Source organism: Bufo gargarizans, chromosome 3, assembly GCF_014858855.1.
Source record: "Bufo gargarizans isolate SCDJY-AF-19 chromosome 3, ASM1485885v1, whole genome shotgun sequence".
Lineage (NCBI taxonomy): Eukaryota > Metazoa > Chordata > Amphibia > Anura > Bufonidae > Bufo > Bufo gargarizans.
The window spans coordinates 284,401,628-284,424,504 of NC_058082.1; the positions used below are offsets into that span (position 1 = coordinate 284,401,628).

The window sequence follows — 22,877 nt, forward strand, 5'->3', positions numbered from 1 at the left end:
GGGCATTAGGCTAGGCCTCTGCTTCTTTGTGGGCGGCCTAGATCAGCAACAGTGCTGATCCTGGCCGTTTAACTCCTTAGAAGCGGAGGTCAGTGCCTGATAGCGCACTGCCCACCAATGATTTTAATACCTTGGGGGGGGGGGGGGGGCACTGCCCACTGCCCACCAATGAAAACATTGTAAAAACATTCCCAGCACCCGACCTCTGACATGGAGCTGCCGTCCTTGCAATTAACCCCTCAGGTGCTGCAGGTCCTGTCAGAGGTGCGTCCCCATCTCCATGGGAACACCTCAGGTTTAGAATATACCATCAGATCTGAGTTTTTCCCAATCCGATGGTATATTTTAACTTCAAGCGTCCCCATCACCTTGGGAGTGCCTCTCCACGCCCAGCTCGTCACCGATCCACTGCTCTGGTAAACAAAGCCATCTCAGCCCTGCTACTTGCCCGCAGCAGGGCTAAGCTACTGCACAAACTACCTGCCCGGCGCCCGGAACTGCATGTCTCGGGCGATACGATTTCCACACCCCTGACCATACATTACCTCAACCACCATGGTGTACGTTGAAGTGGTTAACTTGCTTTTTGTCGCCATATTCAGAGTTTTTCTTTTATTTTTCTACTGATGGAGGTTGTGAGGACTTGTTTTTGAAATGTTTTTATTTTTACAAACTGTGTTTGGTGATTCTCATAGGCATTGTATTACACCCTGCTGGTGTCACTGCGCCGTTGTGTTCACAGGGTGTCTATTATAGAACAGAGGGACCTCCCTCCTTCTGTCTAACTACTTGGATGCATCTGAAGGGTTAAAGGGCTTCTCCGGGCTTTTAATATTGATGGACCTGTACTCTGGATAGGTAATCAATATTAGATTGGTGGGTGTCCGATACCCCCGTCTCAGCTATGTGAAGGGAAAGCGTACACGTGCAGTTCCCCTTCTCTCTTCCTACTCGCCATAGACATAGCAGCAGGAAGAGACGGGATACAGCTGATCTGACATTGATTACCTATCCTGAGGATAGGTCATTGAGATTAAACGTCTGGAGAACCCCTTCGAACAGCTGGGATTAGGGTTATCTCTGATCCTGGCAGGGAGGTCAGACATAATACAGCTGGCACTTGCAAGCAATGGCATGAGGCTATCTCCTGAGCCTGTGCCATCGCTGTGATTGTACTCTTATGGCACTGAACATTATAGTGAGTCAGCGAGTGGGAATGGGCTAAATAACAATGAAAATATGGTCACGAGTGGGGGCCCGATCTTGAACTCATTAACAACTATAAAAAGGCATAGACGCCAATTTTTTATTTAAGCATAATTGGTGTGTTTACACTTTCTTGTTAAATTATGTATTTCTTTTGGCAGTTATGCTGCTTATGGAAATCCAAGTGGTCAGTATGGAAATCCGGGGGGTCAAAGTGCTGGACCAACTTCACAGGTAGGTGGGCAAAACGTAACACTTAATATTAAGCTAAGTTCATAGCTGCCATCTAGGCTGTAAATTGTGACCTTTGATTGGGGCTGATTGCAGCTCAGACTGTTACATTGGCTTTCACCCTTTGCCTTATAATTTGTGGTATTTGTAGCAAATGCAAAATAAGGGCCCTATTAGACTAGGGCAACATTTGCCGCAGAAAAATTGTGCAACGTTTTTTATAATAAATGCTGTCACGCTGTGACTGACACAACAGTTGCAAAAAATCCAACCAAGCTGGATTTTTGTGCGACTGTCGTGTCGCAGTGTGACACCATTGACCGTCACACGACACATGGCAATGTAGTTGTACCTTTTTGTTGCATGGCACGGGTCACCTTGTAGCCTTAGACTGCCTGATGTACGGGCATGGCGATCAACAATTAGTGCATCGATTGGTGCTCCTTACATCGGGCTATTTTGTGGGATGCTGCGAAGTGTATGGGGTAGAAGCGATTGCCTCCTCAGCTGCTCCCCCCCCCCCCCTCTCCCATGTGATTCTAATGGTCATCAGTAGCACATCCCTGATTACACTGCTACAAATCTTAAATTCTGAGAAAGATGCAAACTGGTCAACAAATGAGCGCTCACTCGTTTATCAGCTGCATGTTCATATGGGCTGGTTATCGGGAATGCTTGTTCTTGAGAATTTGCTTGAATATCATCCAGTCTGATGTTTGAGTGTGTTGCATTTGAAATCCATTGCGTAGCTTCAAGTCCACTGCACGTTTTCTTTTCTCCAACATATGAATCTGTTTCTTAGGAGTCCATTCACATGCACTATCCGTACCCATGAAATTTCTGATTCGGAGATGTGACGTGAAATTTAAGGGAGTGGTAAACCTAGTAATGAGTGCTAAAAGTGAGCATGAAGCATAGTTGCCCTCAGGGCTTGTCAGTCTGCACCTTTTCTGCGCGTTCATAAGAACGGTTTTCTAAGGCCGCTTCACATGGGCTGATTCTCTAGGAACGCTCCTTAGTGATTATCTGGTGGTGTAAAGGTGCCACCGATTACCTGATGGACAAGGGAAACACTCATTCATGCGGACACCTAAATAAGCATTTTCCGGCAGCAGATCGTGCTGTGTAAAATGGCCTATGCTACAGGCAAACAATGAATCTGTATGGGGAAGAGAGATGGCATTAGTGACCACTGCTCCCTATACTGTGGAGATCGCTTCCTTCCCAACAGTCTGCTCAATTGTCCTGTACAAGGGGAACTTTAGAAATCCTGTAGAGAACAAAGGAATTACACTCCTGCTGATCTTAAGGGGGTGGGCCTGACAATCTTTTTGTCCTACTGCAGAGAGGATGCAGCCACTGTCATACAGCTTATGACCATACAAGGAAGGTGACATGGATAAAGTTAGGACGCAGATTTCATTATTTTTTTGACATAGGAGAAGATGAAGAGAAGTGCTAAGATATATTATATTTTTGAGTATTTTCTGTGTTTAAATAGTCGTTGTCCTCTGCATGGAAGCAGCTCTATTTTAGCCAGCCCAGTCCACCCTGTTTTTTAAATATATATTCCCCTCCGACTAGGGCAAAATTAAAGGGGTATTCCGGCGCCTGTCGGTCAGTGAGTGGGTGAGAGAATTTTACATAAAAAAACCTTCTGTTTAAATAACCCTGTAGACTGCCATTGTTTTTAAATAGAGGTGTGATGACAATAAAGTCTGTCACGTCCGTGTGAATGTAGCCTTAATCTGTCATCTGTGGTCTGCCAAGTCCTATAAACTTGTTCTTCACTCAACTTGCAGCTTTTCCCACCTGACAACTGGTGCACGTCTCTTTATAACATTTAATTGTTGAACAAAATGTGGTGTAATTAAATGTAATTTATTCTGTACTCAGGACTATTCTGCATATGGACAAGCACCAGAATCAACGGCTTATGGGCAGAGCTATGGTTCTTACAATCCTGGCTATGGTCAGGGTCAGTCAGGTAATGTTACTAAGAAGAGAAATCCCGATCTCCAAGATCCATCACTTTATTATTCTTTCAACCTGGCTATAGGAGGGTTTAGTTTTGTGGGCCAAGTTGTAGTTTTAATAGCATCATTTTAAAGAGGTATTCCAGGATTTTACTATGTATATCCTATCCTAAGGATAGGTCATTAGTATCCGATTGAGAATCCGACACCCCAGCTGAACACGTAGCTCTGAACTACACATCTCAATCTGCTGTGAATCCACATTGAAGTGAATGTGGCAGCACTGCAGTAACTAACTCCGGCCATGGAGTTACATGGGAACAGATGATCAGTGAGTTGTCAGACCTTGACAATCTGATATTGATGGCCTATATTAACCCTTGCGCTACCAGTGGCGTAAATGTACGGTGCTGGAGCGATAGGCAAACATAGCGTCTGCTTGCACGTGCATCAGGCATCATGGCCAGCAGGTCTCCGCTGCTTCAAACGGCAGAGACCTGCGGCTAATAATGCTGATCGCTGTAATTAAAGCCTTGCGATGCCGTGATCAAGCGAGATCATGGCATCAAAGGGTCAAAAACACGGAAGCCACCAATTTGCCTTTTTTTTATATTTATTTATTTTTATTTCTTCTCTTAGAGCTCTTTCACACCTGCGTTCTTTTCTTCCGGCATAGAGTTCCGTCGTCGGGGCTCTATGCCGGAAGAATCCTGATCAGTTTTATCCTAATGCATTCTGAATGGAGTGAAATCTGTTCAGGGTGCATCAGGATGTCTTCAGTTCAGGACCGGAACGTTTTTTGGCTGGAGAAAATACCGCAGCATGCTGCGCTTTTTGCTCCGGCCAAAAATCCTGAACGCTTGCCGCAAGGCATTGATCCGGCCTTAAGCTAAACGTCGTTTCGGCGCATTGCCGGATCCGACGTTTAGCTTTTTCTGAATGGTTACCATGGCTGCCGGGACGATAAAGTCCTGGCAGCCATGGTAAAGTGTAGTGGGGAGCAGTATACTTACCGTCCGTGCGGCTCCAGAGTGACGCCAGGGCGCCCCAAGCGCATGGATCGCATGGCACGTCATCCATGCGCATGGGGCGCTCTGACGTCACTCTGGAGCGCCCCGGGAGCCGCGCGGACTGTAAGTATACCGCTCCCCACTACTACTATGGCAACCAGGACTTTAATAGCGTCCTGGCTGCCATAGTAACACTGAAAGCATTTTGAAGAAGGATCAGTCTTCAAATGCTTTCAGTTCACTTGCGTTTTTCCGGATCCGGCGTGTAATTCCGGCAAGTGGAGTACACGCCGGATCCGGACAACGCAAGTGTGAAAGAGGCCTTGCCCCCAAAAAAATGAAATGTGATCAAAAAGTCGCACACGGCTAAATGGTATCAATAAAAAAAATACAGATTGTCCCGCCAAAAATTAGCCCCCACACAGCTCAGTAAATATAACTATAAATAAGTTAGGGGGGGGGTCAGAATATGGCGATGAGCGAATCGACTTCGGATAAAGCATCTGCATAAATCTTTGTTTGAATACTGTACGGAGCGAGTGCTCAATACAGTATTAGACTGTATTGACTTCTATGAGTCAAACTTATTACTTCGGGTAATAACTTCGTAAATTAATTTCTACTGTAAGAAACCTTGCTACCAAACTGATTCGGTTCCAAAGTACCATCTGGAACCGAACCGGAGTCGGTAACTTTATTAAATTTTTTACCGTAGAAACTAATTTGCGAAGTTATTACCAGAAGTCTTGCCAGACTCCGTACAGTATTCAAACAAAATTTTATGAGTCAACTTGAAAGTCGATTCGCTTATCCCTAATGGTGATGTAAAATTTATTTTTACTCTAGACATTAAAAAAAAACTATACATATGGGGTGTCGTTCTAATCGTACTGACCCAGTAAATGAAGGGCATGGGTCAGTTTTGCCGCAAACGGAACGCCGTGGGAACAAAATCAATTTTTTTTTTCTCAATTCCACCCCACTAGATTGTATGCCATAATTAATGGTGGCATTAGAATGTACACCTTGTCCTGCAAAAATTAAGCCCTTGTACAGCTGTGTGAACGGAAATATAAAAAAATTATCGTTCAAGGAAGATGGGTAAGAAAAATGTAAACGCCAAAAACACCACTAGTATCCTAATGGTTAATGACCTATCCTCAGGATAGACAGTCAAACTCCTGGAATACCCCTTAAAGACTATGTACACCTTTGGGGACAATTTTGTTTTGATTGCATGCGACTCATTTGGGGCTAAACACTTTTTCAGTTGGTCTTTATTAAAAATATTGAGCCGTTCTGTCACAATGGGTTAAGTTTTTTTTTGTTTTTTTTAGATGTGTGCTTCCTACTTTAACTTTGTGCCTTTCATCTAATAAACCCTCTCTCTAGATTACTCTGAGGTCATACAGTTATTTAAGCCACATTCTTATTAGTAAGATACGTATTTATACGTATATAAGGTCACAGGTAAGGAGCCCATCAGAGAAAATTCAGATCCCGTTACTAGACAATCTCATCTGTGTACAGAGAGACTCCATATCTAATATATAAAGCTTAGTGTATGTGTGTGTGTCCGCTAAAGGAATCTGCACCGTCACATTTACAGTGACGAAATTTAGCACACGGGTACATCAGGTGTCTGGGAAGGTTTTAGACCAGGTCTTTGCTCTCAAGGCTGTACCGTTTGAGATATTCCCAAACAATGCAATTATGTCACATCACATTAGCCAATAGAAACCTGTAGGTCTTTCTGTTCATATTCCAACTGCCATACACATGTTCACATGTCCTTTATCAGCCAACAGAAGCTCGCAGGTCCTTAGTCTCCACATACATACAGTTTTACACCAGGTTTCCATTACAACCCAGCCCTTTTTCTTCACTGCTGTAGGTCAGATTAAATGGGGCAGGGCGCTGTGGGTGACACTGTTAAAGGGAACCGAGTGCTGTGGAGGTCAGTTAAGGGGGCAGGTAGGGTGACCATTCAGGCCAACCTCCAAAAGATGGACTTAAAACCCCCTCCCCAGGTCCTGCTAAGCCACGCCCCTCCCACTTTGAAGCTGACAGGTATTGAAAAAATTTAAGGTAAAAATCATCTTCTGTCAGCAGCAGGGGTGGGAAGGAGGTTGACTTTCTCCCTGCAGCGCACGCTCAGACAACACAGTGCTGCTGTCTGAGAGTAAGCTGTTCAAAAGGACATCCCTGTGTCTGTCCAGGCTCTGCGCCGGACGGAGGACAGGGAGTCTGAAAGCCGAACTATCCAGCCTAAAACCAGAACTCTGGCTACCCTGTGGCAGGCTGCTGTGGAGGTCAGTGTCAAGGGGCAGATTGCTGTTAAGGCCACTGTCACGGTTAAAGAGGCGGGGTACTATAGAGGTCACTTTTACGAGGGTGGGGCGTTGTGGAGGTCACGGTTAAAGGGGCGGGTTATTGTGGAAATCAATGTTAACAAGACCGGGTACTGTGGAGGTCACTATTAAAGGGGAGGGTGCTGTGAATGTTACTGTTAAGAGGGCAGGACGGTGTGGAGGTCACTATTAAGGGAGGAGGGTACTGTGGAGGCCACTATTAAATGGGCTGCGGGGTACTGTGAGGTCACTGTTAGGGCAGCGGGGTACTGTGAGGTCACTGTTAGGGCAGCGGGGTACTGTGAGGTCACTGTTAGGGCAGCGGGGTACTGTGAGGTCACTGTTAGGACAGAGGGGTACTGTGAGGTCACTGTTAGGGCAGCGGGTTGTGAGGTCACTGTTAGGGCAGCGGGGTACTGTGAGGTCACTGTTAGGGCAGCGGGGTACTGTGAGGTCACTGTTAGGACAGAGGGGTACTGTGAGGTCACTGTTAGGACAGAGGGGTACTGTGAGGTCACTGTTAGGACAGAGGGGTACTGTGAGGTCACTGTTAGGACAGAGGGGTACTGTGAGGTCACTGTTAGGGCAGCGGGGTACTGTGAGGTCACTGTTAGGACAGAGGGGTACTGTGAGGTCACTGTTAGGACAGCGGGGTACTGTGAGGTCACTGTTAGGGCAGCGGGGTACTGTGAGGTCACTGTTAGGGCAGCGGGGTACTGTGAGGTCACTGTTAGGGCAGCGGGGTACTGTGAGGTCACTGTTAGGACAGAGGGGTACTGTGAGGTCACTGTTAGGACAGAGGGGTACTGTGAGGTCACTGTTAGGGCAGCGGGGTACTGTGAGGTCACTGTTAGGACAGCGGGGTACTGTGAGGTCACTGTTAGGACAGAGGGGTACTGTGAGGTCACTGTTAGGGCAGCGGGGTACTGTGAGGTCACTGTTAGGGCAGCGGGGTACTGTGAGGTCACTGTTAGGGCAGCGGGGTACTGTGAGGTCACTGTTAGGGCAGCGGGGTACTGTGAGGTCACTGTTGGGGCGAACCCGTAACCGGGATTTTGTGTATAGAGCGGAGGGCATGGGTTGCTAGATGGCTGCTAGCACATCCGCAATACCCAGTCACAAGCTGTGTGCTTTTATTGTGTAAAAAAAAATGTTAATTTGCATATGTATCAAATCTTTTTTTTTTTTTTTTTTTTTTTCTAAAGCTATGGGGGACTGGGTATTGCAGATGTGCTAGCGGCCATCTAGCAACCCATGCCCTCAGCTCTGTACACACAATCCCGGTGACCGGTTCCCTTTAAGGCAGCGGGGCACTGTGAGGTCACTCGCTGTGGAGCAGTCGCTGTGGAGGTCAGTTGAGGGGACTGTAACCTATGGTCAGTGTTAAAGGCGTTGGCCCCTGTGGACGTCACTGTCAAGGGGGCGAGGTGCTGTTGAACTCGCTGTTAAAGGAGCAGGCTGCTGTAAAGGTCAAAGTTAAGGGATGGGCTGCTGTGGAGGTCCCATTTTAAGGAGACTGGGGGGGGGCTGTGGAGGTCACTGTTATAGTGGATACCGTCTATCTTTTAACGACACACAAACAATAAATGAATTCATTCAGCTAAACCAATTTAAAAAAAAATAAGTCAAAATGAGGACAATGCACTAACAAAAATTGCTCCTAAACAGGGTGGATTTGATTTAAATCACTAGTCAGTAAGGCTTGATTTCAATCATAGTTTTCTACATAAAGACTAATTCTTGCTGGTATAACTTATAATATGCAAGTAGATGAAGATTTTTAAAATAACTTTTCATATTAGTTTGATTAGGTTGATTCTGTATTCATAGGTTTGTAGAAGTTAGGATTAAGGTCTTTTTCTCAACTCTGTTCATGTTATAACATTTTTGCTGTGAAGAGGCATGTGATCTCTGCTGAGTCAAATTCAGTTTTGAGAACTGCAAAAGTAAACCAAGCATCTGTGATAATATCTTGTAGGCAAAGAAACTGCCTCAATATAATTTAAAAAAAAAAATTTAGTTTTGTATAGACGCTTATGTTTTTATTTTACTGCTGATGAAGTCATATGAGAGATTGTTTATTATTGCAGGACAAGCTGTATTTTTTTTTTTTTTTTTTTATCACTACTATTTTGGGGTACATACAATGTTTTTGATCAGTTTCTATTGAATTTCTATTTTTACTTTATATTTTTTATGGTGTTCACTGTGTGGGCTAATTACCATATTTTTCTTTCTATAAAATGAACCTAGGTTTTAGAGGTGGAAAATAAGAAAAAAAAATATTTTTAGACCTCAGCTCAAACCCAAAATGTTCATAAGACCCTCCCCCCTCATCATTCAACCCCCCCCCCCATGTGAATGACTCCCAAGCAGACCTCAGATCAGAGACCCAGTGTGAATGACCAACCCCAACTCCCATCCAACTTGCTTCACCTGCTCCTGACACCGCCTCCGCTCCTGACAGCTACGCTTTTATTCTTCCTGCCACGTGCTATTCTGTGATCTGATACCCTGCAGCATGAGGCCACAGCGTGCCAACATACTTGTGCTGTGTGCAGTCACAGCACAGCGAGTGGCAGAGGAAGACCAGTAATCGGTGAGTACAGAGCCCAGGGAGGGCTGCATTCACAGCTTCCCGATCCTCCTGTACTAGTGAGCACTTCCATAAGTATTCGCCTCGTAAGACACGCTGACATTTTCCCCCACTTTGGCTGGGAATAATGTGTGTCTTATAGGGCAAAAAATACAGTAACATATAATTTTGCATTATAGTACCAGTTGGAGAAGTTTCACTTTAACATTTGTGTGTATAAATACAGTGTAAATTTTTATTTTGTCTCATTTATGGACTTGAACCTTCTATCGTTTGTATAGCAATGTGTCGTGCTTCCACCATCCTACTATATATACTAAGATGGCATGCAGGGGAAGCGGGGTGAACTAACCACCTCAATGTACATTCACACTGTGGTCTGCTATCCTGCATGACCCTGTACTTTTCATGTTTTTTTTTTTTTTTACTTATTATACACTTGTTAACTATTTTGGTCTTTTTTAGGTTATGGCCAGTCTTCTCAAGCACCATATGAAAGTCAGCAATCTTATGGTGGTTATGGACAGACTTCTGAATCATCAGTAGGAAGGTGAGAGTATAAAATGTCCAGTTATCAATACCAGATTAGCCAGGTCCAACTCCCAGCAGCCCTGTCGTTGCAGCTCTGCATTCTCTTCACTGTTTATCTACTAGTCGTCAACATTGCAGCGGCGAGCAGTGTAATCGCAACTCCTCCGTCCCATCACTTGAATAAAAAGGAGCAGTTGTAGTTATACTTCATCCCATCCAAGTGAATGGTACGGAGGAGCTGTAATTACACTGCTTGTCAGTGCGATGTTGACAGCGAGCAGGCAAACACTTGATCAGCGGAGCTGCTGGGTGTCGGACCCCATTAGTATAGAAAACCAGACAATCCATTTACACTTCTGTAAATTACTTTTTTCACTTGTGGAAATATCCTGGCTAGGTTTTGAGATCAATTTGTTTAAAGGTGCATGATCTCGATATGATGGCTCACATTTTAAGCTATGCGTTATCTTGTATTTGCTTTGCACAATAAGTGTGCACATATAGGAGATATTTTTCTGAAACATCTAAATCTGTCCCATTCAGCTGAATGGAGCTTGCAAAAATCTATGCTTATATAGCAGAAACAAGACCATTTAGTTGTAATGTGGAATAGATGTCTGCCCCAGAAATTTCTGCAACAAATACCTTAATACATGGATGCATTCATTATCAGGAGTACACCCTTGCTCCTCCTTCCGGTGTTTCTCTCCTTGATTTACAGGGCCAGGCAAGATGACTATGCCAGAACCTGGCTCTCAGTCAAGGAGAGGGAGGGGCTGGTAAAGGAAACAGGAGGGTCAAGAGTGCACAGAGTGTCTTGGACTTGCCCTCTGTGCACTTAACTAAGGGTACTTTCACACTTGCGTTGTTTGATTCCAGCAGGCAGTTCCGTAGCCTAAACTGCCTGCCTGATCAGGCAAACTGTATGAAAACACATGTAATTTTTTTCTGAATGATCAGGATCATAATCAGGTCAAAAAAATGCATTGCAATACCGGATCCGTTTTCCCGGTGTCATCAGGCAAAACGGATCCGGTATTTATTTTTTCACATTTTTAAAGGTCTGCGCACTAGCAGACCGGGAATACTGGATCCGTCGATGCGGCACTAATACATTCCTATGGAAAAAAATGCCGGATCCGGCATTCAGGCAAGTGTTAGTTTTGTTTGTTTTTGGGCCGGAGATAAAACCGCAGCATGCTGCATTCTCAATCATGAAAAAGTCAAAAAGAATGAATGGAAGACATCCTGATGCATCCTGAACAGATTGTTCTTCATTCAGAATGCATGGGGATAAAATCTGATCAGTTCTTTTCCGGTATAGATCCCCTAGGACCGAAGTCTATGCCGGAAAAGAAAAACGCTAGTGTGAAAGTACCCCAATTTCTATACAGAATAAGGGTCCATTTACACGTCCGTTGTTTGTTTCCTGATCTGTTCCGTTTTTTGCTGAACAGATCTGGACCCGTTCATTTTCAATGGGTCCTGAAAAAAAATCTGACATTGTGCTGTCCGTTTTTTTTCAGGACCCATTGAAAATGAATGGGTCCAGATCTGTTCAGCAAAAAACGGAACAGATCAGGAAACAAACAACGGACGTGTGAATGGACCCTTAAAGTACTTTTTCTCCAGATTAATTGCTTAGTGAAGGGCATCATTACATTCAGCTAGGTTAGCCCTACATGGTTTAAAAGTGACTTTCCTGAAGACAGACTCCCTATAATATAATCTTTCAAGGAGCTCTAGTGTTGAGCTTTATTTCATCCTTTTGAGTGTTTGTGGTCTAGGTTTAATACAGTAATTCTACTTGCTTGAGATTACATTTGAAAATGTTAATTTTCTAATACAGCAGCAGAGGTTCGTCACATGAAAATCAGTCTGGTAGCAGCAGACCACCTTATCAACAGCCTCAAGAGTCCTATGATCAGCAAGACTATGGGCAAAAGCCAAAGTCAGGCTATGGGCAACCGCAGACTCAAGAATCCTATGAATCATCTGGATACAGTGGACAAGCTCAGCCCTACTCCTCCCGGAAAGAGGGTTTTAGCCATTCCTCTCAAGGTGAAGTGCACCATAAATTTTAGTAAGAACTGCCTAAATGCCTAGATTAATTGCACATACCAATGCAAATCATAAGGGTACACTACTCACAGAAAGTTAGGGTTATTTGGCTTGTGGGTGAAATTTCAGGATGAACCTAAAATGCACTTTAACCTTTACAGGTGAACTTAAAGGGAACCTGTCACCTGGATTTTGGGTATAGAGCTGAGGACATGGGTTGCTAGATGGCCGCTAACACATCCTCAATACCCAGTCCCCATAGCTCTGTGTGCTTTTATTGTGTAAAAAACGGATTTGATACATATGCAAATTAACCTGAGATGAGTCAGAGCTTGAAAATATGACTCTCTGGTCACACAAGTAAGATATGACTTTTATGTTAAATTGCATATATATCAAATCTGTTTTTTTTACACAATAAAAACACAGAGCTATTGGGACTGGGTATTGCGGATGTGCTAGCGGCCATCTAGCAACCCATGTCCTCTGCTCTATACCCAAAATCCCGGTGACAGGTTCCCTTTTAAAGAAGATCTTTCATCAGTTTAGCCCTAGTCCAAATATGGTCTTACCTTTATCGGGAGGGGCTCATTCTCCCTGGCTAAGAGCGGTGCGCTCTGATTGGATGCGCTCACAGCCATGGAGAAGAGAACCGCCCCCAGCGTAACTGCGAGTCTCCGCCTAGTATAACTGAGTCGGCTCATTATAATATAAGGCGTCAACATCAACAGGGCACAAAAGGGTTGGGGGCGGGGGTCTTTGGGGGGGAAAAAGTGCCCTATAAGGTTAGACCATAATTAGACTAGGGCTAAACTGATGAAAGGTCTTCTTTAATGAATGCACATGTTTGTGTCCTATAATCTAGATTTCTTGGCAATTTTCCATATGGCATTTCAGATTTATTTTTGCTTTATGTCCAATTTGTGTAGATTAGGATTTCACACTTTATGGATAAAATGCTTATGGTTTGTTGTAATTTGGTCAATTTTTTTTTCGATCTCCATGTCTTAATAGTACAAATAGGCAGGGCATATAGTTTTTAAAGACAAAATCCTGGAGGCTTACAGAGTAAGTTACATAAAAAAAAAAAAAAAAAGTTCACCTAACGCAAGATTTTAAAGCTCTACTTTCAAACGATGACAATCCAAAATGCATAACAATATTTAAAGTGGTTCTGCACTTTCAATTAACTGATGATCTATCCTCTGGATAGATCAGCTTCTGATCGGCGGGGGCCCGACACCCGGGACCCCCGCCGATCAGCTGTTTGAGAAGGCAGCGGCGCTCCAGCAGCGCCGCGGCCTTCTCACTGTTTACCGCCGGGCCGCCCGCCCACTGACGTCACGACTTGTTTCAACTAGAGTGGGCGCGGCTAAGCTCTGTTCACTTGAATGGAGCTTAGCCGCGCCCACTCTAGTTGATACAAGTCGTGACGTCAGTGGGCGGGCGGCCCGGCGGTAAACAGTGGGAAGGCCGCGGCGCTGCTGGTGCGCCGCTGCCTTCTCAAACAGCTGATCTGCAGGGGTCTCGGGTGTCGGACCCCCGCCGATCAGATGCTGATGACCTATCCAGAGGACAGATCATCAGTTAATTGAAAGTGCAGAACCCCTTTAAGTTGACAAATTCTGTATGGGTTCTTTGTCATGTGTAAACAGTGTAGATCTCCATAGGCACCTGCTTCCACTGACCTGGTTATACTGCACTTTGCAGCCATGGCTTTCCTATTTATAGTCGGTGCTTAGTGCACATGGTATTTTCTTAAAATTTAATTTTGGAATTTGTTTAATTTTGGAACCTGATTTTAAAATATACCTGTGTTTTCTTTAATGTATAATTTCTTAATATAGACGATGAACGTCGCGATTACGGCAGGTATGGTGGTGATCGTGGATTTGGTGGGTCCCAAAGTTTTGGCGGTGGCAGAGGCCGTGGCGGCTTTGACTCGGATAGACCTACTGGCGTAAGGTTAGTACAGATCCTTTCTTTTTTTTCTTTTCTCATTGTGAAGTTTCTTTTCTCATTAGTCATTTAAATGGGTAGGGTTCAGTTCTGTGGGAGAACCAGACCTCTCTCTCAGGATCAGTCTGCAGCAAAGAACAGGTGGTAAGTACTTTCCTGGCAGATCCCACACCACTGCTCCAGTTCTCCTATTTGGGTTCTTTTTACCTGGCCAAAATGGTGACACCAGCCGGGTAAAAAAGACACTGCAGGTATCTGCAGCATGGGACCAGGTAAGTACTTACCAGTTCTTTGTTGCAGTCTGATCCCCAAGGGTTGTCCAGTTTTCTCATAAAACCACACAACCCTTTTAATGTAGTGTTATGTTTGGAGATGCCTAATATGTGAAATTCTTCTATTAATATGCAAAATAGATATATGGAATGTTGTGCACCATTTCATATTTGGGAGGAAACTTATTTATTTTATGGTGCTTGTAGCAAAGTATTTTATACATTTAATCTTGGTCAGAGCAGTTTTTTTGTGACCAAATTTGTATAGTACTGTTCATTACTTCAAGTGGTGTCTCTTCTGGAGTATCCGAATCTACACCTGAATGCAGTATTTGACAGTTCATTAAATTCATTGGGTTCTGTAAGCATTCACTAAGGGGGTGCTTAATCAAGCTGGTGTAAAATAGAACTGGCTTAGTTTCCCATAGCAACCTTTCATTATCAACAGCTCCTTTGAAAAATGAAAGGTGGAATCTGATTGGTTGCTTTGGGTAACTGAGCCAGTTTAATAAATCTCCCCAGCAATAATACTTTTATAGTGAATGCATCCTTCCAAGGCCAGTTTCATCTGAACATAATACTGGTACAAATCCAGACCCGTCCACAAGACTGATCAACCAGGCTAAGAGCATCTTGGGTTCTATGATGAGTCCCACAAAACCGCATGACCATTATTAACCAGTTTGAAAACTGTTGATTTGTGGTAAAGCCGCATATCCGTATGCTGTTACCGCTATGTGGGAACTCACCCTTAGGCTTCATTCACACGTCCGTGGAGCACGGTCCATGAGATGCCGGACTGGCATCCTGCTTAGTGCAGGAGAGCACAGCGTCATAGCAACCAATAATGCCGTGCGCTCCTGCGCTAAGCCAGATGCCAGTTCGCCATCTCACGGACGTGTGAATGAAGCCTTAGGCTTTTTGCTTTTAAAAAGATTTTTACTTTACAGTTCTGAATTAAGAGAAATCAAATTTAGTAGCATAATCTACTATGTGTAAAAAAACAAACAAACAAAAAAAAACACACACACACCCCCCACACAGGTAGTGTAGAGCAATATAAACTGTGATATGTACCCTCAATAGTACAGCAAGAACCGCAAACAAGACACAAGTCAATACATTCAAATAGTTGATTCAACAGAAAAGACTTGGATTTCCAATTCAGAATTTCCTGTTCACTGCATCAGAACTGTAATGCACATACAGTCCTATTAATGACGAAGAAAACTATTCTGCCATCAGTCTTGTGAGCCTCAGCAATCTGTCTCCAACTCCAGTGCTTTCTTTTGACATGCCATTAGATACCTATATATGAGCTCCCATTTAGGTGAACGCTAAGTGTACAAAATGCTAGTCAATTAAAAATATTAACGCATTTGCACTAAACTCCAACTAGCTATAGCTGCAGGCAGCCAGAATGTTCAAGACAGAATTCACTGAGCAACAGACTGAACTTTTACATGGTATCCTCCTTTTCTTCCTTTGACCCATGGATTTGTTGATTCCAAAGCCTCTCTTCTTCCAACCAAAATGGTTACTGCTTAACGGAATACTCAATGCAGATTGTGCGTCGGTAGTCCCTTCCTACTGCCATTGGATTGGCCAGTGCTGATCACATAAGCAGCGCTGGACAAGCAATAAATGTCTTGGACCATCGATGCACTGTGCGTCGGGTAGCCTGAAAAGATGGCAGAAAAAGGGAAGTGGATAGTCATTGTATGTTTATTTGCACCAATTAACAACTATGGCTTTCTAGTCTAGATGTCTGGCCCAGTTAGAGTATCCTCAAAGAAAGACTTGAGGATTATTATGCACTTTTGTTACCACATCCGGCTACCAACAAGCCTTCCTATTTGCCAGCTGAAAACAGCTGAGCGGCACGCTCGGCTATTTTCGGAATCCTTGTAGAAATCGATGGGGGGCGCGGCCACCTCTCCCATTAATTTCTATAGGGCCAACAGAAAGATATGTGCAGGTCCTACCTATCAGACAATGGGGGCATTTCCTAGCAAACTGCCCCCCCCCCATTGTCTGAGTTGATACAACCCCTTTAATGTTTGGCACTCTAGCTGCTGTGAAGCTACAACACCCAGCAAACACTTACTTGGCCTTTCTTAAACTCCCAGTGAAATGAAAGGAGGATTTTGAGATCTGTAATTTCAGAACAGCTGGAACGCAGTAGATTACTGATCCCTGATGTAATATTACACACGTGTTCCTGCGTCTGCTTGTGTGTATCCACATTGCTATGATGAGATTGGCACAGAGCGTGTACCTACTGTAATCAACTGCAGTCAGCCAAATGGAATGTTATTTCAGAAAATGACCTATTAAGTCAAGTTTTTTTGTTTAAAAAACAAATTTTGATACTTAATTTTACATTTCAATATCTATATTTAAGCTAAAACGAAAAAATCCTGCAGTTTTCATACTGGCCACTAAGTCTAAATGGCACCACTTCTTGGTCTGTCCAGATCACTTTACTGCAGTTAGCTACTTATCTATACACAGGCATTACATAATTACAAACAGTATTAGAATAACAGATAAGACAGGATCCATCATTCACAATAGCTGATTGTCAGAGCTTTTCTATGCTTCCCTTATACAATGACCTCTGCACAGGACACAGATCATGTCTAGAAACATCTCCCATAGAAGTCAGAGGTCCCCTCCTGACCATTGTGTCTATGGCCCATGTGGCTGCCGTAAAGCGATTTTCTTAAAGGGAATCTGTCAGCACCAAAATGGATCATAAACCGCCAGCAGTACCTTATAGCTGTTAACATCTGGCTTCTAATGATCTTGTGTAAGATGTCTGAGGCGCAGGATCGCTGCAAAACAACTTATTCCCCCACAGATCGTATGCAAATGAGGCTTCCTTGCTTTGTCTAGGTAAGCACGCCCCCTAACCGCCCCCTCTTTTGTTAGATTGACAGCCCGCAGCGCGCCTGTGATGGCACAAGTTGCGCGCATGTGTAGTGCACCGCTGAAACCTGGTTAACAATGGCAGCCGGAGACAGGATCGCGCCTTTCCAAGGAGCGCACCGCGATTGTGCGAGACTTATGCGATCCCAGCCACACTGCAGGCTGTTAATCTAACAAAAGAAGAGACTGTTAGGGGGCGTGCTTACCTTGACTCGAAGCAAGGAAACTCGGGCGAGATTTTCTGTAGGGGCATTTCTTCGGCAGAGCTGAGGAGCTTGACTCGGAGAAAATATGACTCTTCTCTGGTCAAGCATGTAAGATATGACTCTTCTGTTAGCATAAAAGGCGGGAAAGCGTTATAGGGCGGTAAAATAGGACGGGTTAGTCCTGAGAAGATTATGGATCGCTGTAAACAAGCATTAAGGTACATTTGGTTTTGTCAGAACATGATGACAGGTTCCCTTTAATCCTTACTAACTGCTGTTAAGAACAGCTCCGGCAAGATGGCCGCCTCCCATAATCATGTTCAGGAAATAGAATAAATCGGAAAATAAACTGATTAGAAAAAAGGATATCACTATTCGATGACATCTTCTTTCAACAAAGTTCAGTCTAGTCATGGCCAAAAGTCAGGTTTTTGCAGTGTTTACTGCTTCAATGTTTTTGGATCTTTTTGTCAGATGTTACTCTGGTACACTTAACGCATTTCATATGTTTTATTAAATTTTTATTGAGAAATACATGGTCTATGTGACAACTCAGTATTTCCGGTGTTGACCCTTTTTCAAGATTTCTGCAGTTTGCTTTGGCGTACTGGATATCCGCTTGTAGGCCAAACCCTGTTGGGCAACCCATTCTTGCCTAATCGGTGCTTGGAGTTTATCACAATTTGTGTTTTTATTTGTCCACCCTCATTTTGAAGATTGACAGGTTCTCAGTGGGATTGAGATCCTGGGAGTTTCCTGGCCATGAACTCAAAATTTCAATATTTTGTTCATTAAGGGTACTTTCACACTAGCGGCAGGACGGATCCGACAGGCTGTTCACCGTGTCGGATCCGTCCTGCCGCTATTTCGCCAGACCACCGCTCAGTCCCAATTGACCATAATGGGGACAGGGGCTCTGCCCCTGTCCCCATTATAGTCAATTGGGACGGAGCGGTGGTCCGGCGGCACGGTAAAATAACGGCAGGTTAGATCCGTCCTGCCGCTAGTGTGAAAGTAGCCTACTTAGCCTAAGTAGCCTACTTGGTTATGGCTTTTCCCTTGTGACATGGTGCTCAATCATGCTGGAAAAAGCCTCATTTATCACCAAATTACTCCTGAAAGGTTGGGTATAGTTGCTCTTGGAGGATGTTTTGATACTATTCTTTATTCAGGGCAAAATCTTGAGTGAGCCAATTCCCTTGGATGAGAATCAGCCCCATACACGAATGGCTTTGGGAGGCTTTACTGTTGGCATGACACAGGACTGATGGTATCGCTCACAGGAATTTTGCCAGATGTCCCAAACAGTCTGAATAGGCTTCATCAGAGAGAATCACCTTACTGCAGTCCAATCCCTGTGCTTCCTGCAGAATGTCAGTCTGTCCTTGATGTTTTCTTGGTGTGAAGTGCCTTCTTTGCTGCCCTTCTTGACACCAGGCCATCCTCCAAAAGCATTCGCCTCATTGTGACTGAACCGTAATGCATCCTGAGACCATTGCCATTGGAAAATGAAACAAGCTGCAAAATAAGCCACCCTGCAGCTCTATTGGATGGAAACATTTGAAAGTTAAAGGGGTTGTCACTTCAGCAAGTGGTATTTATTTAGAGAAAGTTTATACAAGGCACTTACTAATATTATTGTCCATATTGCTTCCTTCAGTCTGGATTAATTTTTCCATCACACTATACACTGCTTGTTTCCATGGTTACGACCACCCTGCAATCAATCAGCGATGGCCGTGCTTGCACACTGTAGAAAAAAGTCCAAGCCTCTCTGGTGGCCAGGAGCGCACATAGGCTGGTGCTTTCCCCTATAGTGTACAAGCACGGCCACCGCTGATGGATTACACGGTGGTCACAACTTCAAGATATGAGTAGTTTGTGATGGAAAAAATTAATCAAGCAAAGGAGGCAATATGGGCAATTGCAGTACGTTAGCAAGTGTCTTGTACTGACTCTGATAAAAGCAATTTACTGAAGTGAGCCAACACATTTAATGCTACCTGCACAAGTAGCGTATTTGTATTCAGAAGGCCGTGTATAATGCATACTATTTATTGCTGGATTAGTGTGGTTTTTGGTGCTGATTTTCTGTTTAAAAACCCCATTTTAGGGCCTTTGCACGTGAACGTATGCCCTCTGAGATGTACGGTCCGTGAGTGGGCCATATGTCCCGAAGCCGCATTGATCGTGCACACGGGAGTACACAGCATTATGGATTACAATGATGCTCTGCATGTCGGGCTGCCTGCGGGGCTATTGTCCCGCACTCATAAGATCATATCATCATATATATTCCGTGATGGAAAACTCGCTTGTGAAAGAGGCCTTTCACAGTGTAATACACTAACAAGCAATGTTTGTAAACCTACAGTTTACTGTCCTGTGTAATGCGCAAGGTGAACGCATAGCGCCCGCACTGAATCCTGACCCATTCATTTCAACGAGTCTGTGTACATGAGTGTTTTTTTTTTTTTTCACGCAGCAGTTCTGCGGTCCTTCTGTACTCAGCAATTTTTCAGTTTCCCATATGTCTGAAGCCAAAGTAAATACAGTCTATCTTTGTCCCACAGTTTGGTATCTTTATGGCTTTGTAAAATTAGGCTATGGAGTCAGATACACCCCTCGAAGAATCGTAGCTGACCTCCCCACTTTCTAAATGTGGCATGAGCGCTGTAAAATAGCGAAGTCGCAAATTTTTGCACAAAAAATGTATACCTTTTTACCCCAGAAGATCAGTGTACAGGGTGAAAAGTCCTACTTCCCATCATAAGAAATTTGTACTCCATCAAAAACTACATTGTTTAACCCCATAAGGACCCTGCCATATTTCATCTTAAGGACCAGGCCATTTTTTGCAAATCTGACATGTCACTTTATGTGGTGATTACTTTAAAAATTACTTATCCAGGCTATTCTGAGATTGTTTTCTCGTCACATATTGTACTTCATGACAGTGGTAAAAATGAGTAAATTAAGTCATTTTTATTTAAAAAAATAATTTACCAACAAATTATAAAAAATGTCAATGTATCTACTTTTTATAATAGTAATAACTCCAAAAATAGTTATTACTTTACATTCCCCATATGTCTACTTCATATTTGGATCATTTTGTGAATGCAATTTAATTTTTTTGGGAACGTTAGAAGGCTTAGAAGTTTAAAAGCAAATCTTGAAATTTTTCCTAAAATTTCCAAAACCCACTTTTTAAGACCAGTTCAAGTCTGAAGTCATTGTGAGGCATACATTATAGAAACCACCCAAAAATGACCCCCCATTTTTAGAAACAACACCCCTGAAGGTATTCAAAACTGATTTTACAAACTTTAACCTTTTAGGTGTTCCACAAGAATTGATGGAAATTAGAGATGAAATTTCTGAATTTCACTGTTTTGGCAGATTTTCCATTTTAATCCATTTTTCCCAGTAACAAAGCAAGGGTTAACAGCCAAACAAAACTCAGAGTTAAAGAGGACCTTTCACTAGTATAGAAACTAAAAACTAACTCTATCTGTGGGCAGAGCGGCGCCCAGGGGTCCCCCTGCACTTACTAGTATGCCTGGGCGCCACTCCGTTCCCCCGGTATAGGCTCTGGTGTCTCAGCTCCGTCTGTTGTACTGAACTGATTTTTTTGTAGGAGGCGTGTCCCTTGCTGCAGCACTGGCCAATCGCAGCGCACAGCTCATAGCCAGGCACACATATAGGTTATCTCTGATCTCCAGACAGCTAACACTCACTCTTTATAGCTCCATTCTCATCTTGGGGTACTTCAACACTAGCGTTGTTAGAATCCGCCCAGCAGTTCCAGATGCGTTTTTTTTCTTTCTGGTTTTGAGACCCTTTACTGGATTTCAATACCGGGAAAGAATAACGCTAGTGTGAAAGTACCCTAACTGATAAAAAAAAAATGGCTTAAATAAGTGTTTGAACTGTTATTAGTTCAGAGGTAACTGCTATATGTAGCTGTCAGGTGACATCTCAAAGTGAAAGATGCTCACAGCTAGGCTGCAATTTAACAGTTAACGAGAAATTTCTTTAATACATTTATTTTGTTTAGTCCAAAATAAGTAAAATGCAGTGATAAAAATGGCCATGAAGGTGTTTGGAGACCTTTTAACATATACATCTTTGAACTAGATAAGGAGTAGTTGTCTATAGCTTTCTTATTGTAGTCTATATATTGAATTAATCCAATAAATTAGCAGGACAACAAGCTGGCGTCTCTCTATGGAGGACAGCAGTCTGCACACAATTTTATTTTTTGGCCTTAAGCCAATGACATGTCCAAATTGTCCAAAACTCCTTCCAGTTGCATTCCATTGTTCTCCCATTACTAGAAATAACTATTTTGATCCACAGTACAGAAGAGACAAACACTATGGTTTCAGGAATTTCTCTAATAAAGATTCACTGACAGTAAGGGAAAATGGGAAGGCACTGAGCTGCAGGGTGTTTAAAAAATAAAGTATTTTGATTATACAGTCATTTATGCTTATATTTTCACAAGGCGGACCGTCCTTTGTGTTTCAAACTGGTAAGCATTGTAATTTTGGATCAATTTGTCATTAAAAAACCCTGTCAGAGCAGTTTTGTACAACTGCTGACTACACTAGGTGAGGGCAGGGTAGAGCAGGACATACCTAAGAGTTTTTTTTTTTTTGTATCAGGAGTTGTGTTCATATTAAGTTTTATTCTGCCAAGTTCTGTTCTTGAAAGTACACTTCATGGTAAAGTGCTCTGTATTGAGCTGCTTAGCAGTAGCACCCCCCCCCCCCATTCTGAGAACACTACAGCTGTCACTCAGCAGAGGGGAGGGGCAGTGCAATTAAGGAGGAACGTCACAAGAAGCTTAGTCTCCTGGGCACTTGCAGGAGTGGAAATTTGCAGAATAAACTTTCCTATTCACTTTTCTGTTTTTACAGGTTGCATGGTCAAACTGCTGTCAGACTCCCTTTAAAGGGGTTGTCTCACATTAGTAAGTGCCTTGTATTAAATTTAGTCTACATAATAAATCCCATTTGCTGATTGTCCATGTTGCCTCCTTTGCTGGCTGGATTCATTCTTCATTGCGTTTTACATTCCTCGTTTCTACGAGGTGCCCATGTGCGCTTTCACAATCCTGACCACCAGAGACCAGCTCTTTTTCCTATAGTGTTCAAGCACAGCCACCACTGCTAAATTGCAGGGTGGTAATAACCCCTGGATATGAGCAGTGTATAATGCGACTGAAAAATGAATCCAGACAGGAAAGGAGGCAATATGGATAATAACAATACATTAGTAAGTGCCTTGTATTAACCTTCTCTACATGATAAATGTCATTTGCTGAAGTGAGACAACCCTTTTAAAGATTTTCTCCAGCATATGTTAATTAAGCTTAGTGTACTGACTGGTAAAAAATACTTAGTGTGGCAGTATGGACGTCTGTGTACACACTAAGATTTCTACTACTTTCAAAGTGTCCTCCATTAAAGCATTTTTAAAGCTCAGATTGAGCAGAATTTCTTCATCCCAGAGAACCTGAAATGGTAAAGTCTGTTTAAT

The 22,877-nt window shown here is 43.3% G+C and overlaps 1 protein-coding gene across 2 annotated transcripts in view; it reads left to right on the top strand.

Annotated features, from left to right (window-relative positions):
- LOC122932001 (TATA-binding protein-associated factor 2N-like) overlaps positions 1-22,877 on the top strand; it is a 53,005-nt gene that overhangs the window by 10,994 nt on the left and 19,134 nt on the right. Inside the window, exons 3-7 of one of the 2 annotated variants that reach the window (XM_044286137.1) lie at positions 1,368-1,440; positions 3,334-3,424; positions 9,836-9,920; positions 11,754-11,962; positions 13,810-13,927. In XM_044286137.1, the coding sequence (XP_044142072.1) occupies positions 1,368-1,440; positions 3,334-3,424; positions 9,836-9,920; positions 11,754-11,962; positions 13,810-13,927 (576 nt within the window). Of the gene's footprint in view, positions 1-1,367; positions 1,441-3,333; positions 3,425-9,835; positions 9,921-11,750; positions 11,963-13,809; positions 13,928-22,877 lie in introns of both variants that reach the window. The other variant, XM_044286136.1, reaches the window with a different exon arrangement.